Below are 14,668 nucleotides of genomic sequence, written 5' to 3'. Positions count from 1 at the left end.
TTGAGGAATCGCCATACTGTTTTCCATAATGGTTGAACTAGTTTACAATCCCACCAACAGTGTAAAAGTGTTCCTATTTCTCCACATCCTCTCCAACACTTACACCAGTTAGAATGGCCATCATTAAAAAATCAGGAAACAACAAGTGTTGGAGATATCTTTTAAAATAAATTTATTAGACAGATTTCTTCCTTGAAAATGGAAATTATATTTTATTATTCCTAGAACCTATTACCATAACTTCTCCACTTATGCTTGTTTTAAATAAATAAGTAATACCCATACTGCAATAAATGCTTTTTCTTACATTATAACCTTCTCAGCTGCTTTGAAGAGACCCTATTGGTAAACAGGAGCCAATGATCTGGGGGTCCTAGCACTAACTTAGAGGTTTTGAAGAAACTCTAAACATAAAAACAACCAAAGGGTGGAACTGTACAATTCCAGACAGTGTCCCACAGTCTACTACTGGGCAAAGGTGAGAAAGATGGCACATTCAGAGCTATCATCTATTTCTCCTATCCCCAAGTCCTACTGACACAAGGAGTAGAGAAATGTTGAAGTCAAGAACAAAAGAAAACACAGCAAAAATATTCACAAATCCAGGTGTCCAAGTACATCCCAATAAGCCAAGTATCTGTGGGTGTTCTTTAGCATGGCACTAGTAAGACTAGAAGGACTACTCACTGCAAAATGGTCTGTATTCATGTAATCTACACAAGTCATAGGCTCCTGGCTGTGTCCTCAGAATGAGCCTCTGAAGGAAACAATGAGAATATGTTCAGATCAGTCCTTTTGTGTAAACACCCTGAGCACTCGCTGGCGGATCTGCTGAGTCTTCACCCCATAGACAAGAGGATTGAGTGCAGGTGTCATGAGGAGATACAGTGTGGCCAGAAGAACATGGACATGGTGGGGTACATGGTGACCAAAGCGGTGAGTGAGGAAGGAGAAAATTCCAGGGACATAGAAGACCAGGATGACACAAACATGAGATCCACATGTGCTAAAGGCCTTAAGTCGGGCCTCACTCCCTGGTACCTTCAGCACTGCCTGGAGGATGTGGGCATAGGAAACACCAATGGCCAGGACATCCAGCCCAATCACAAGCAAGGCCACAGTCAGCCCACAAGCTCGGTTGACTGTGATTTCTGAGTAGGCAAGTTTCACAACAGCCATATGTTCACAATAAGCATGGCCTATGACGGTGGTTTGGCAGAAGATGTTTTTGCAACAGAATGGGGAAGGGGATGAGGAGTAGTAATCCCTGCATCAGCACCGCCATTCTGATGTGCCCTATGACTCCTGGATGCAGGATCGTGGAATGGTGCAAGGGGTGACAAATGGCTACATAGTGATCCAGAGCCATGGCCACAAGTACCCCCGACTCCATGGAGGAGAATGCATGGATGAAGAACATCTGGATCAGGCAGACGGTGTAGGCAATCTCATGGGCATGAACTAGGAGCACTGCAAGGGCTTTGGGTGCAGTGGAGGAGGCCAGAACCAGGTCAGTGGGAGCTAGCATGGACAGGAAGAGGTACATAGGTTGGTGTAAGGATGGGTCCATCAAGATAATGAACAGAATGGTAACATTGCCCACTAGAGCAAGGAGGTAAAAGATGCCCAGGGACAGTGTGATCCAGTGCTGGCTTTCCTCTAAACCCGGAATCCCTATCAGGAAAAAAGAAGGCTGGGGTAGCCTCCAGCTTGAATCGATAAGGAGTATTATCAACGGCTTGGAGAGGAAAGAGAAAAAAAGAAACCAAAGTCATGATTTCTGCATTCCTGCTACCTTATCACATTGTCCAAATCGGGCAGCCATCATCATGAGAAGAATAAAGTGACTTCACCTGCAACCGAAGGGAATAAAATTAGCTACAGGGAAGAAAATTTCCTTTGGTGGAGTTAATTGTTTTACAGGTGAGACATCCACATGTCTGAATTAATACAAGCTTGGTTTTGTTTAGAGATAAGAGTAAACATAAGCTGCTTTTGGAGAGATACTTAAACTCTACTAATCAGTTGCTTATATTTTGGAACTGTCAACTTCAAAGAGTTATTTTTATTAGCCTCTTGGCATTAACGACCACTGTAAATCAATCTGTTGTTTTTGAAATAGTCTTCCTCTGTTTCCATGACATGGTACTCTAGAGTTATTCCCCCCACAGCCTCAATCCCACCGTTTTCTCTATGTTATTATGTCATTGATTCCAGGGATCCATCCTCTCCTCTCTTCCCTATTCTGTAATTATCTCTTAATTGACTTCATTTATTCCCATGGTTTTAACTGTTTATATACTTTTATTTCTTCCAAACTTATGTTTCTTTACCCAAATATCCTTCTGAAATATAAATTCATTTTTCCATTTGCTTTATGAATATCTGTACACCACATCCTCAACATATTCAACATTGGATTAATTCACCTATTTTTCCCAAATTTGTTTTACTTACTTTTTGGCCATAATTTTGAATTACATCCCTAGCTACCTGCACAACCCTATCCAAAAACTTGACACCTGTCTTTGCTCATAATCCTCATCCCCTTTTATTCATTCACCAATTCACATTGACTTTATTTTAACCCCTCTTATATCCACTCCTTCTTCTCAACCCTCAATATCACTCCCTTAGTTCACACCCAACTTCTCTCACCTGGACTATTTCATAACATCTCTCTGCCTTTGCCATAAACACCTTCTCAATTCACTCTCAACTCTGAAGTCATGGATTTTTTTCTAAAATGCAGATCTCATCATATCACTCCTAAGATTAAAATCCTTTGGTGAATTTAATGCATGGAATAAAATCATACTTTGAGACTGGCATAAAAGGTTATCAAAAGTTATCTTTTGTGCATTACTTTTGTCTTACAGTTAATATATTTCTACATATATGTTTTACTAATCATCCCTGCATTCTTGGAGTTATATGTATACACTAGGCTTACCTATGCCTTTTGTGGAATCTGTCTCCAAATTTCTTTATCTGAATTGGTCCTTCAAAATTCAAAGTCCACTGTCGCCCCTCAAAAGGACTCATTGCCTGTGTCAGATGAATACTGATTATGTTCAGAGCACTTTATAATCTTCCTTTATTATCCATAACTTTCTGATATATGTCTAGAAATTCTCTCATTGTCTTAATGATTTGTTTCCTTAAAGAAATGTATCTTATTATACTTTATAATTATAAGACAGCATGGTGAACATTTCACAATGTAGTGAAATAAATGAAAGCACTGGAGGAAAACAGACTTAGTTTAAATTTTGTCCATTTCATATTCTAGGAATAAAACCTTGGCAGGATACTAAAACTCTCTCAGTTTGATTTCCTTATGTTATAAATAACATCAATCTTACAGGTTTATTGTAAATATTAATTAAGTAATGTATGTAAAGTCTTGATATGTAGATTAGTCTACAAATTATAGTTATAATTATTTTAATGTTAGCAATAGAAGATGACTGAGAATTATATCACAGGCTTCTTTCTTTTCTTCTTTGTCTCCATGACTCTCCTTCTCTTTTTCAAACTTTTGATATGTTTACCTCTCATCATGATGTTATAACAATTCAGTGTCTTTGACAACACCGTGTTAACATGAAGTATCAAAATGTTATGTTTAACCTTGTCCATGGGTTTCACCCTTGAAATACTAAAAGAAAAAAACTTGAAACTGGATACGTGTATGTCTGTATGTTTGTCTCAAAGGACAGGAGTAGTCTGAAATAACCGTATATTTCTCTATTGGGATGGTGGTGCACATGTGCGTGTAAAGATTAAAAAGTCAAGAATGACTTAGTTCTTGTGGATAATGCATCTATAGATTACGCAGAGGGCTTTTTGTACAAATTAATGATAACAATCATATTGCCCCAAAACTCTGAATATGGTAGCTGTAAAGTCTGAAATGCCATGTGGGCATATATCTCCCAGGCTTTTCTGTTTTTCTTCTAGAGTCAACCTGAAATAACAACAACATTTTTATTGAGACATCCAGGGGAATCTCATTATCTTACAAAAATTCACCTTTCAGTGCTTAACATTCCACGTAGAAAGTCCATTGTCTTTTTGCCTACCTCCTTCTGTTGCACACTTCAGCCCATTTCTCATTTTTTAGCTAAGAAGTCAGAGAATAGCTGTGCATTTGTGGAAGGCACTCAAGACATGAATAGTAGTAGTGTGAGCAGAGCAGTGAGGCTAAAACCAAACTACAGAGGGTGAAGCAGAGAAGCAGAGACACATGTAACTGAGTATAACCTGCTTCTACTTTGTGTTGTATTACTCATAAGCCTAGGGTAAAAGTCTACAACTGCTTAGTAAATGTTAATTTTTTTTACTTATTTTAATTTGATTTCTGACTCAGAGTAGGGGGGGATGGGAGGTAGATAAGGCATAAAAAAAGTCACCTATTAAGCACAATGTACACTATTCAGGTGATGGGTACACTAAAAGCCCAGACTTCATCACTATACAATTCATCCATGTAACCAAAACCACTTGTACTCTTAAAGCTCTTGAATTTTTTAAAAGAAATTGTAATTAAATGTTATTAAACAGGAGGTCCCTCTATGATTCTTAGAGGAAAAGCAGAAAGGACTTTATTCACAGGAACCTAAAGGCAAAGCTGTATTTAGTTCTTCAACCACAAAGCAGAGGACAATTACCAAAGAGTAGATGTTGTTCAATTGGTACTTATTCATCTAATTCAATCCAAGCAAACTTTCTTTTGTGAAGTTGTGCTCAGATTCTGTAAGGTAGTATGAGATGTCTCCTTTTCTTTCCTATTGTAATGCCTTTACCACTTTGTCCCTGCATTAAGACCCTACACTCTAAGCCAGGCATCATGTCAGTCTTTAAAGAGCAGGGACTTTGCATTACTTATTTCAGCAACCCTAGGGCAAGCTCCAGAAGCACCCTGAATCTAGTTGGTAATAGTAATGTTGGCTGAATAAGTAAACACTTATATGATTAGATTAAAAAATAAATAAGTGTATTAGTGTCTTAAAAGACTGAGAAACACAGGAAGGTGATAAGGCAGAGGCTAAATGTAAGCATAGGAATCATGTAGCAAACAGTGGCATGTCTTTTGAGGGGGTCACTGATTGAGCCTCAATATTCCTCACCTTTAGTGATACTCTGGGTGCTTCATGGCAGAAAGAGATCTGCTGAATCTCTGCCATAAGAGAAGGTGGTGAAATCCTGGATGTGTTCAGTAATAAGAGGGTTCCTTTGGTCCTTAGTAATCACTCTGCACTGCTTCTAGCAGGAAGAAAGTCTCCATCTATGGGATATGATCAGGCCCTCTCTCCTCAATCTCCTTCTTAACAGTGTCTTGAACTCTATGATAGTGGGAGAAAAAGAAGAGGCAAGAACTTACAGAAACTGTAGGGGAGGGAGGACACAGAAAGAGTGGGTCCATGATAATGACCTAATAAAAGAGGAAGATACAGAAATCAAACACTAGGAGGCAGAGCTCCACTCACAACATGGATAATAAAGTAAGCCTGGCACAGGGCAGTGTCCTCCTGGTCTCTGGGCTGTCTTTGATGATGTGCCCTTTAAAGTCTTGGGTCAGCCTGGAGGGAGACTCCACAACACAGAAAGAACTAGGAAAGGGAGAAAATTCTCAGACTGTGGAAAGTCTGGGAATTTTCATAAAGAGTTTTCTGGAAAATTCAAGAAGGTTCCACTACAGCCCTCCCTGCTCAGCCCCAGGAACTCCCTAAGTCTCCAGTTCAATCTCCAAGACGACCTCCTGCCCTAGTGTGTGGGTAACAATGATGAAGAGGATTTTCTATTCAGAATGGCTGCACAGTGGTCTCTGAATGTCAAAGGGACATCAAATGCATCCCTTGAGGTCTGTGCAGCTAAAATTTTCCAAAGTTGTGAAACGTGAGTACTAGCTCCGGCAAGACTTGGGTAGAGGTAGCAAATCAGCTGTATCTACATGCACAATACATATGGTGAGGATGCCACCTAGGACCATTCCAAATGGCCCTGTGAATGCCTCAGGCTGACCATGAAGGCTTAAAGACATTGGTAGGTGTCTGTAGGCTCACAGATTAACTGTGGACCCTCCCCTAATCCTTTTCCATCTATATTCTTTTCTCTCCCTTTCCCCCACTCTCATAGAGTCCAGACCACTGTTAAGAAGGAGATTAAAGAGAGAGGGACAGGTCACATTTCACAGAAGAGCCTCCATGTCCACTAGCATCTAAATGGTAGAAGCCAGGAGGAGAAAGTTTGTTTGAGGAGTCAGGCCGAGAGAGAACAACTATTCTAACTCAGAGGGAAATAAGCTTAAGACTACTAAGAAATGTCAGACCAGAGGTATTGGGGGAGCCACACTAGACAAGCTGAGAAATAACCCCTGTCACAAGGGCTCTGAGAAGGCCAGAATTCAGCTGGCAATAGTCTTCCCCCAACTATAGACCCAGAAACTGACCTCATTTTCCACTGCTAAATTCCTGCGCACCAACTTGTCACTGTTTCTGTCATCTTCATCTGAAAAGAAAGTTTATTCTTGATACTTTCCCAGGGCGGTGATGGTGACTGTGAGCACCACTGGGCAAGCAGGATGTTATTACCAATTGGCAGGTCACAGAGGACTCATAGACAACCTGGACAAAGCCTAAGTTAGTCCCCAGATTGGCTGGAAAGGCACAGAGCTAAGGATACATACAGCCCACAGGGATGGGTGATTGGGCAGAGAGGCCAAGTAGGGAGTGGTTCCTGCACGTAACCACGTGGATCATGTCTGTGCAGTGTTAGTCATTACCCATAAGCCTGTACATCCTGACAGTGTGCTAGGAAATCTCATGCAGTGAGCTGGGAAATTTCACATTGCTCTGTGAGCTCAGACTCCTCATTCTCACAGAACAATCTTGGATCCCAGTAAATTCTTTAGTGGATGCTGTTGTTCAATGTGCTCATTCTTTCAGATGCTGGGGGTGTCGGCTACTGGAAGTTCATAACTAAGTCACTCCCCTTTGGCCAAAGAGAGAGCCCTCGCCAAAGGTTACTTTTCCTTCTCCAGCTCAGTTCACACCCAGTGACTGCTGACATAAGAATACAAAATCTTGACTCCCTTTCTTCAATCTTAAACAACACTGAAGAGTCATCCTAGCTCGAGAGGTCCCATTGGGTTGACTGAGTCATTTGAGACAACTAGATCACAGTTTAATTTCTTCTTCTGCCCCATTTTGCTCCTCTCACTCCCTAACAATCATTGTTCTCCTGTATGTTTCTCGATAAACTTCCTCCATGCAAATCTCTGCTTCAGAGTCTGTTTCTGAAAAAAGACACATGCTGCCTGCCTCAGGTGAGTTGAGAATTTTGCCTCTTTTCTGTAGGATTGTGACAAACCCAGGGGCCTCAACCCCATTGCCATGGTGCATGTGGGACAGATAGGGATTCTCCAACAGTCCATCCCAGGAAGTTCCCAATGAGATGGGCTGAGGCCTTCTCGATCTTATTTTTCCATCACCAAGCAGATCTTTTCCTTGGTCCCATCTCTGTTAACCAGTAACAGCTTCCCACTGAAGTAACAGAGCTTCTCCACTACGTGGAGTGATGCTTCCCACTCCACCTAGTAGCTACATTCTCCTTGGGAATAAATAAGTAGATGGCAGATTGGTAGATTAGGTATCTACCAATTCCAGATAGTCTATTAGATGTTCATAAATATCTATATGATAAAATGGTTTTTGCTAGTCATGGGATGATATATATTAAGTACATAGGACCTCCCCAGTCTGGGGAGTTCAGAAAAGCCCACCCTATTCAAGTTAGTGCCCATAAGAATTGGTTAAAAGTGAAGGGAGGTGTGAGGATAGGCTGAGGATACAAACCTGTGAAGCAGGAGGAAAGGGACCCTGGTATTTTTGAAGACCTGAAAGGATTGTTAAAATTTGCAATTTTAGTACTCAGGAACTGAGCCTAGAGTTTAAGCAGGAACTGGAGCATGCTAGGTCTTTTAGGCTGTATTAAAAGGCCATGGAACACCATAAAGAATTTTAAGCAGAGGATTGACACATGATCAAAATCTCATTAACAAAATATCATCCTATGAGAATGGATGAGAAGAGGTCAAGAGTAGACGGTGGGAGACCTGTTAAAAAGCAAATGCAGCCATCTCTGGAAAGATGATACTCTTTTTTAACACTCTGAGGAAGTCCACCCTCACCCATTTTTTTCATCAACAATGGTAGTTGTCCTAAAGAGTGTTGGACCCTCCTAGACTCAGCTTTCCTCTGTTTTCTGAGAAAGTAAAAACCTGTTTCTCAAAGGTGAGAATTAAGTGTAAATATATGAAGGTATATTTATAAGTTGGAAGACACAAACTGGCCCTTCCATTTTGCCTAATATGTTATAACTTTCCCTATACTCTATAGCAGCCCTATAATGACTCTAAGAGAAATATTAATATAATGCAAACCACACGTCATTTTAAATTTTTAGTAGCCATCTTTAAAAAGTGAAAGAAAACATGTAAAATTGAATTTAATATGTTATTTTAGTTAGCATATCTAAAATAGTATCACTTTAACATGTAACCAACATATTTTTTAAACTCTGAACTTTTTATTGGCCTCCTGCTCCCTAAACAGTACTCTGCCTCTGCTAGCTTAATGTCTTAGAACTTTGGTGTCATTGGTCTCAGACACCACTTTGCCGTCCACTATCTGGCGGGTGGTAGTCTTTTGGATGGTTTGCGTGGAGTTGGGGCTGTCCAAGGCAACAAAGATTGAAGTCTTCGCTGTCTTCCAGCAGGTGGCGGTAGGTGGCCATCTCAGCCTCCAGCTTGCCCTCGATATTCAGCAGGGCTTACTACTCCTGGGCCTAGCGCTGCCTCTCTGCTCAGGTCTCTGCCAGCTCCGACTCCAGGTGCAGCAGGATCCCGTTGAGCTGCTCCATCTGCAGGGCATATCGGGCCTCCAACTCCCTCAGGCTATTCTCTAAGCTGGCTTTCAGATTTCTCATCCAGTCCAGGTCTATCTCCAAAGACTGGACTATATGTCTCGGTTCCATGAGCGTCATCTCAGCAGCTCCAACCTTAGTGGACTGCGTGTGGTGCTCCCCTCAACCTGCCGAGACCAGTACTTGTCCAGCTTCTCTCAGTTCTTCCCAGCCAGCTCGTCGTATTGTGCCTAATGTCTGCCATGATCTTGGCGTGGTCCTGAGATTTGGGGGCATCTATCTCCATGGTCAACCCAGATCTGGCAATCTGGGCTTGTAGGCCTTTTACTTCCTCTTCGTGGTTCTTCATGAGGAGCAGCTTCTCCTTGACAGCCTCGGTCTCTGTCTCCAACTGCAGCTGAGTGACATTGGTGTTATCAATGACCTTGTGGAGCCCATGGAAGTCACTCTCCACAGACTAGCACATGACCAGCTCTGTCTCATACTTGATTCTAAAGTCAGGAGCCACAAGATGGGCATTTTTGATATGCAGAATGATGCGGGCATTGTCCACAGTAGTTGCGAAGATCTGAGCCCTTAGATACTCAAAGGTCTTGAAGTAACACCCCCAGTCTCTGACCCAGGGTCCCTTCCTCTCCAGATGCTCCTGGATTTTGCTCTCCAGCTTCCAATTCTCAGTCTCCAGGCTCCTTACTCTGTCTATCTAGGAGGCCAGGCAGTCATTCAGGCCTTGCATGGTCTCCTTCTCATCCTGGATGCCTCCCATTCCTGCCAGACCCCTGGCCATCCCTGTGGCCAGGCCCCCAGACCTCAAGCCACCTAGAAGCTGGTGGACCAGAATGTGGAGATCAGGGAACCCGAGCCCCCAGCACCTGCATAGACGCTGGCCACACTGCTGACCTGCTGGGTCAGCTGGGCGGTTGGACTCACGCCAGGGACTGGTAGTTGGTAGAGAAGGTGGAGCGAGCCGTGAAACTCCTGCTGTGCAGGTAGGAGAGTGAGAGAACAGGACTCAGGCTTTGCTGACAACCACTTTAACATGCAATCAATATTTTAAAGTGTGAAAGAGCTATTTTGTACTATTCATTCTTTTTGTACTAAGCCTTCAAAATCAGTTGTGCACTTTACAATTATAGTATGTTGCAATTTGAACTGGCCACATCTCAAGGGCTCAATAACCACATATGGCTCTTAACTACTGTATTGAACAGCAGAGGTCTAGAGTTATGGGAAACTAAACACTCCTTTTATTTTCCTTAGGATACAAGTTTAATCTTGGTGTTGGTTGCATGGCACCATGACTCTTGAGTTGGATTGGATGCAGAAATTTTTTTAATTTGTTCAATTTCTGGGTCAGGTCAAAATTACAGTTTTCATTTTCTTTTGCAATACTACCCATCAAAGTTTCTTTGGGGATTTCTTTTATTATGTTTTTAATTGACAGATTAAATTTCAAGTGTTTATTGTGTACAACATGTTTTAAAGCATATATACAGTGTGGAATAGTTAAATCTAGCTAATTAGCATATGTACTACCTCACATAGCTATCATTTGTGTGGTGAGAACACCACTAAATGTTCACTATCTTTTCATTTTTCAAGAATACAATATGTCATCATTAACTATAGTCACCATGCTGTGCAATAGATTTCTCGAACAGCCTCCTCTAATCTAACTGTAATTATTCATCTTTTGATGAACATCTCTCAATCCCTCCCTCCCACCTAAATATCCAGACTCTGGTAACCACCTTTCTACTGTCTAAGACTTTATAGAAAACTTTTTCATATTCTTCATTTGAGTGAGATCATGTGTATTTGTTTTTTTGGTCTTAATATTTCACTTAATATAATGTCCTCCAGACTCATCCATACCATAGCACATGACAGGATTTTGTTTCCCGTTATAGCAGAAAATTAAGTCAGTATGTCAAAGAGATAACTATACTCCCATGTTTATTGCAGCACTGTTTCCAATAGCAACATATGGAATCAACCTAATGCTATCAACAGATGAATGGGAGAAAGAATATATATATATTCTTTATATATATATTAGACTGGTCTTTCTGATTTCACAACGGGAAGACCTCATTTAGAACAGGGGTGATCAATAAATCCACAGTTAGCTTAGCTTAGCTCCTCACAGAATCTCTACCAGGGATTAGGACTTTTCAGCAACCTATAGCCCAGCCTCTTTGTCTTAGAGTAGACATTACTCTTCCCCTACCCCTACCTTAAACCAGTGAAGTTTTTTTCCTTTTTTTTGAACCAATGTGGCTATTCAGTAAAGAACTCCAAAATTTCTAGATACCTCCAAATGTGGTAATAGGAGCACCATTCTTTCATATAAGATGTATTTGGAAACTACAACTAGATGTTGTTAACAAAGGATGATGAAAGGTAGAATTGGAATTAGAAACAACTACAGCTTCAGATACACATCCAAATAAAAGCCTATTTATTCTGTTAGTCAGACTACACAGACTTACTTGTGGCTAGATTCCAAAGAAATAAGTCTATTTCTCTAGAGGCATTAGCTTTGTTTCCTGTTAGATATTATATTCTTTTTGCTGGGGCAATGAAAAAAGATAAAAATTGACCCCATCCCCAGTCTGAAGTTTTCTGAGGAGTATTGTGGCTTGAGCAATGGAAAAGGTTTTCTGTCCCAGACAGAGAAGCAGGAAAGAGCACTGAGAGCAAGAGCACTGAGACGGGAAGCCCAGAAGGGAGAAATCAAGGCAGCTGAGATTAATGGCCCTATCTTTTCTGGTGCTTCCATGGCAATCTTCTCTAGAAGGGGTGAATTATAGTTGATAACATAAACTCACTGAGTCTCCTAGTCTACAGCTGTCATAGACAATAATGAAGGTATAGATTTAATTCAAGAACCTTCATTCTGGAAATCTCAGTTTTGTTTAAATGGGTAGTGTACAGTTCACATTAAGAAAAACTTTTCCCCATGGAAAAGCAGGGATACAGTAGATTTTGGGATATTGGCGATATTGGCAGAATCTGAATCTTCAACCCCAGATCTGCTGCATTTCTACCAGAAGAATTACTTCTTCCTGCTTATATGGAACATCTGGGTCCCTACAAGACTCTCATCCTCATAATTTTCCTGGTTCCAAAGCAGATCTAGCAGCTTAAGGATGCTGTACTATAATTACTACTTGTGGCTGTCTAATGCACCATCAGACTTTCCCACTCTGAGGTTCCAGAAGCTATTTTCCTGTCCAAAGCTCCACTCTGCCACTTCTCTCCCCACAGCCCACCAGGGCTAAGGCTATTTTAGGCCTCTGAACCTAGAGCATAGGCCTATTCTTCAGGGAGGCATTGACAGAAAACCCAGAAGATAAAATCCAATATTGGGATAGTGGTGAACAGGAAGAAAGTTGAGGAAACATCTGGGAGACTTGAGGCATTATAAATAAAAGCCATATATATTTGAAAAACAAATATTTCCAGACTTAGGAGAGAGAGAACTTCATTTCAGACTTTAGGTATACTCTTAGAAAAATTATGTTTAAATGAGAATTACATAGTATCCATAAACTGGGGCCATTTTATTATAGCCAGTATACAAGAATGGGCTATAAAGCATAACATATTGCAGACATATAATTTCCCTAATACCTACATCACAGTGGCTTCAAAATTGGAATGGGCAAGTGGAATATTTGTTATTAATGATAAGAGCATGAAAATCCAACTCACTCACTGGACAGGTATAAGATTTGTCCAAATATGTGTGACAGTGAAGGAAAAATGCTTTGGAAAGCCTCTCGGTACCAGCAGTAGGAGTGAGGAAGCTGGAGAGGATGCTGAGACATAATCCTTTCTCTTTCTCACCTCACAAGGCTGGGCTCCAAGAATGAGACGGTGGGAAGACAATTGTGTTGCAGACAATTGTGCATAACTGGGTGAGATTTTACCTATGTCACTTTGAACTTCTCTCTCTGTTCTCCAAAGGAAACCTTGGGTTGGGTATCAGCCTCACCTCCTCTGGCCAAGCTAGGACTGACCTTAAATAATGCCTGAGGATAGAGATGGTTTCGTTACACACTACCTGTTACCTTCCAACCCTACTACCTCTTCCTAGAGAAAAGAAAAGATCCCAGGGAGACTCCTGCTGCAGTCTGATTTGTGTATTGTCTCTGTGCCTGAACCAGAGGCCCTCATTTGGGAAGAGTCTGAATTAGGAAGGATAATAAAGCAAAGAAAGGGGAAATTATGATAGGAAGGAGAGTGGCAGATGAAAGCGATAACACCACGGAAAGAGACTATCACTCTTTTCTATTAAAAATGCTTCAGAAGCAGCGAGTAATAACCAAACAACTTTTCTCAGATGAAGTGCCAAGTGACACCTGATTTTGAGAGAAGTTGCAGAAGTTGTTCTACCCCAAGAAGAAAAGTTGGACTAAGATAAGAACCCAATAGGACACTCTGGAGAAAATGTGTAATACAGCATTTGTGGACTCTGTTTATTTCATTTGATATTTTATAGGTAAACTGAGAATGAGGATTCTTCACACTGCTTTGAGCAGGGATTGCAAAGCAGTGAAGCCTCTGCACACTGTGTGGTCATGAATCACAAAGATAATTTACTAAGATAGCTGCTTGGACATGGTGAAAACAGTTTCCTAGTTTATGATTATTGTGTCATCTCTCTCAAACATACCAGATGGGATTGTTGCTACAATTTGGAGGGACAAGTGGCATTGAAAGCCTGGTAACCTTAAAGAATGTGATCACTGGAGTGGTATAGCCACAGATCTTCAATGGCTGTCCCTACGTGTTTCAGAAGGAATGCTTGTGGAGAGCCTCGTGGTGCACCCAGATTGAAATGGATATAAATTGGCTATGTTCAACTAAAAGTCCTATGGGGAACCCAATTGCTTGGAATTCCTACGTGATAACCCTCATATAAGCAATAGAACTTCTCAAGAAAATAAACCAGTGACAAAAATAACTAGAGAGACAGAGGAGGACTCAAATTCCATGGATACCTTATACCCCAAGATAAATAAGGTGTGCAATAATGGCCAGCCTATTATTCAGAGCGCAGCAGGGGAAGCAGCATGCTTGGGGAAATAATAATAATAAATAATTCAATGCATATAATTTAATGTGTATATACTCATTATACAAAAACTTTTATTAATTCGCTCTTCGAAAAAACAATAAAAAATAAATTAACACCATTTTCAAGGTAATAAAGCCAGAATCTATGAGTTTAGCCAAAGTTCACGAAATCTGAGTGCATAAATTTAGCCAAATTATTTTATCTGAGAATACAATTCCCATTGTCCAGACTGTCTCAATCCTAATGGTCTTCACTATATAGAGGTTCATTTTGTGCTGGCTCAAAATAAGGCTCTGTGTTAGGTATTATTAGGACACATAATAGTATAAGATTTTATTGCTGTTTCTAATTAGTTATCAAAGAAAATGAGAGACAAGAGATCACTTATAAAATGTTCTATACATTTTGTTCAATACATTTTTATTTTTTATTTTTATTTTTATTTTTTGAGACGGAGTCTTGCTCTGTCGTCCAGGCTGGAGTGCAGTGGCGCGATCTCGGCTCACTGCAAGCTCCGCCTCCCGGGTTCCGGCCATTCTCCTGCCTCAGCCTCCCGAGTAGTAGCTGGGACTACAGGCGCCACCTCGCCCGGCTAGTTTTTTGTATTTTTTAGTAGAGACGGGGTTTCACCGTGTTAGCCAGGATGGTCTCGAT

General features: G+C 40.9%; 1 protein-coding gene and 1 pseudogene across 1 annotated transcript; both read right to left on the bottom strand.

Annotated features, from left to right (window-relative positions):
* Positions 1 to 786: 786 nt before the first annotated feature.
* Positions 787 to 1,775, bottom strand: LOC105503961 (olfactory receptor 52L1-like). Its single transcript, XM_011931101.1, is given in 3 exon segments — positions 787 to 1,225; positions 1,227 to 1,759; positions 1,761 to 1,775. Coding segments are annotated over 3 exon segments (987 nt in total).
* Positions 1,776 to 8,636: 6,861 nt separating this feature from the next.
* Positions 8,637 to 9,730, bottom strand: LOC105503960 (annotated as a pseudogene).
* Positions 9,731 to 14,668: the final 4,938 nt, after the last annotated feature.

The sequence above is a fragment of the Colobus angolensis genome, unplaced genomic scaffold, assembly GCF_000951035.1.
Source record: "Colobus angolensis palliatus isolate OR3802 unplaced genomic scaffold, Cang.pa_1.0 Scaffold892, whole genome shotgun sequence".
Classification (NCBI taxonomy): domain Eukaryota; kingdom Metazoa; phylum Chordata; class Mammalia; order Primates; family Cercopithecidae; genus Colobus; species Colobus angolensis.
This window is presented reverse-complemented; position numbering and strand designations above follow the sequence as displayed.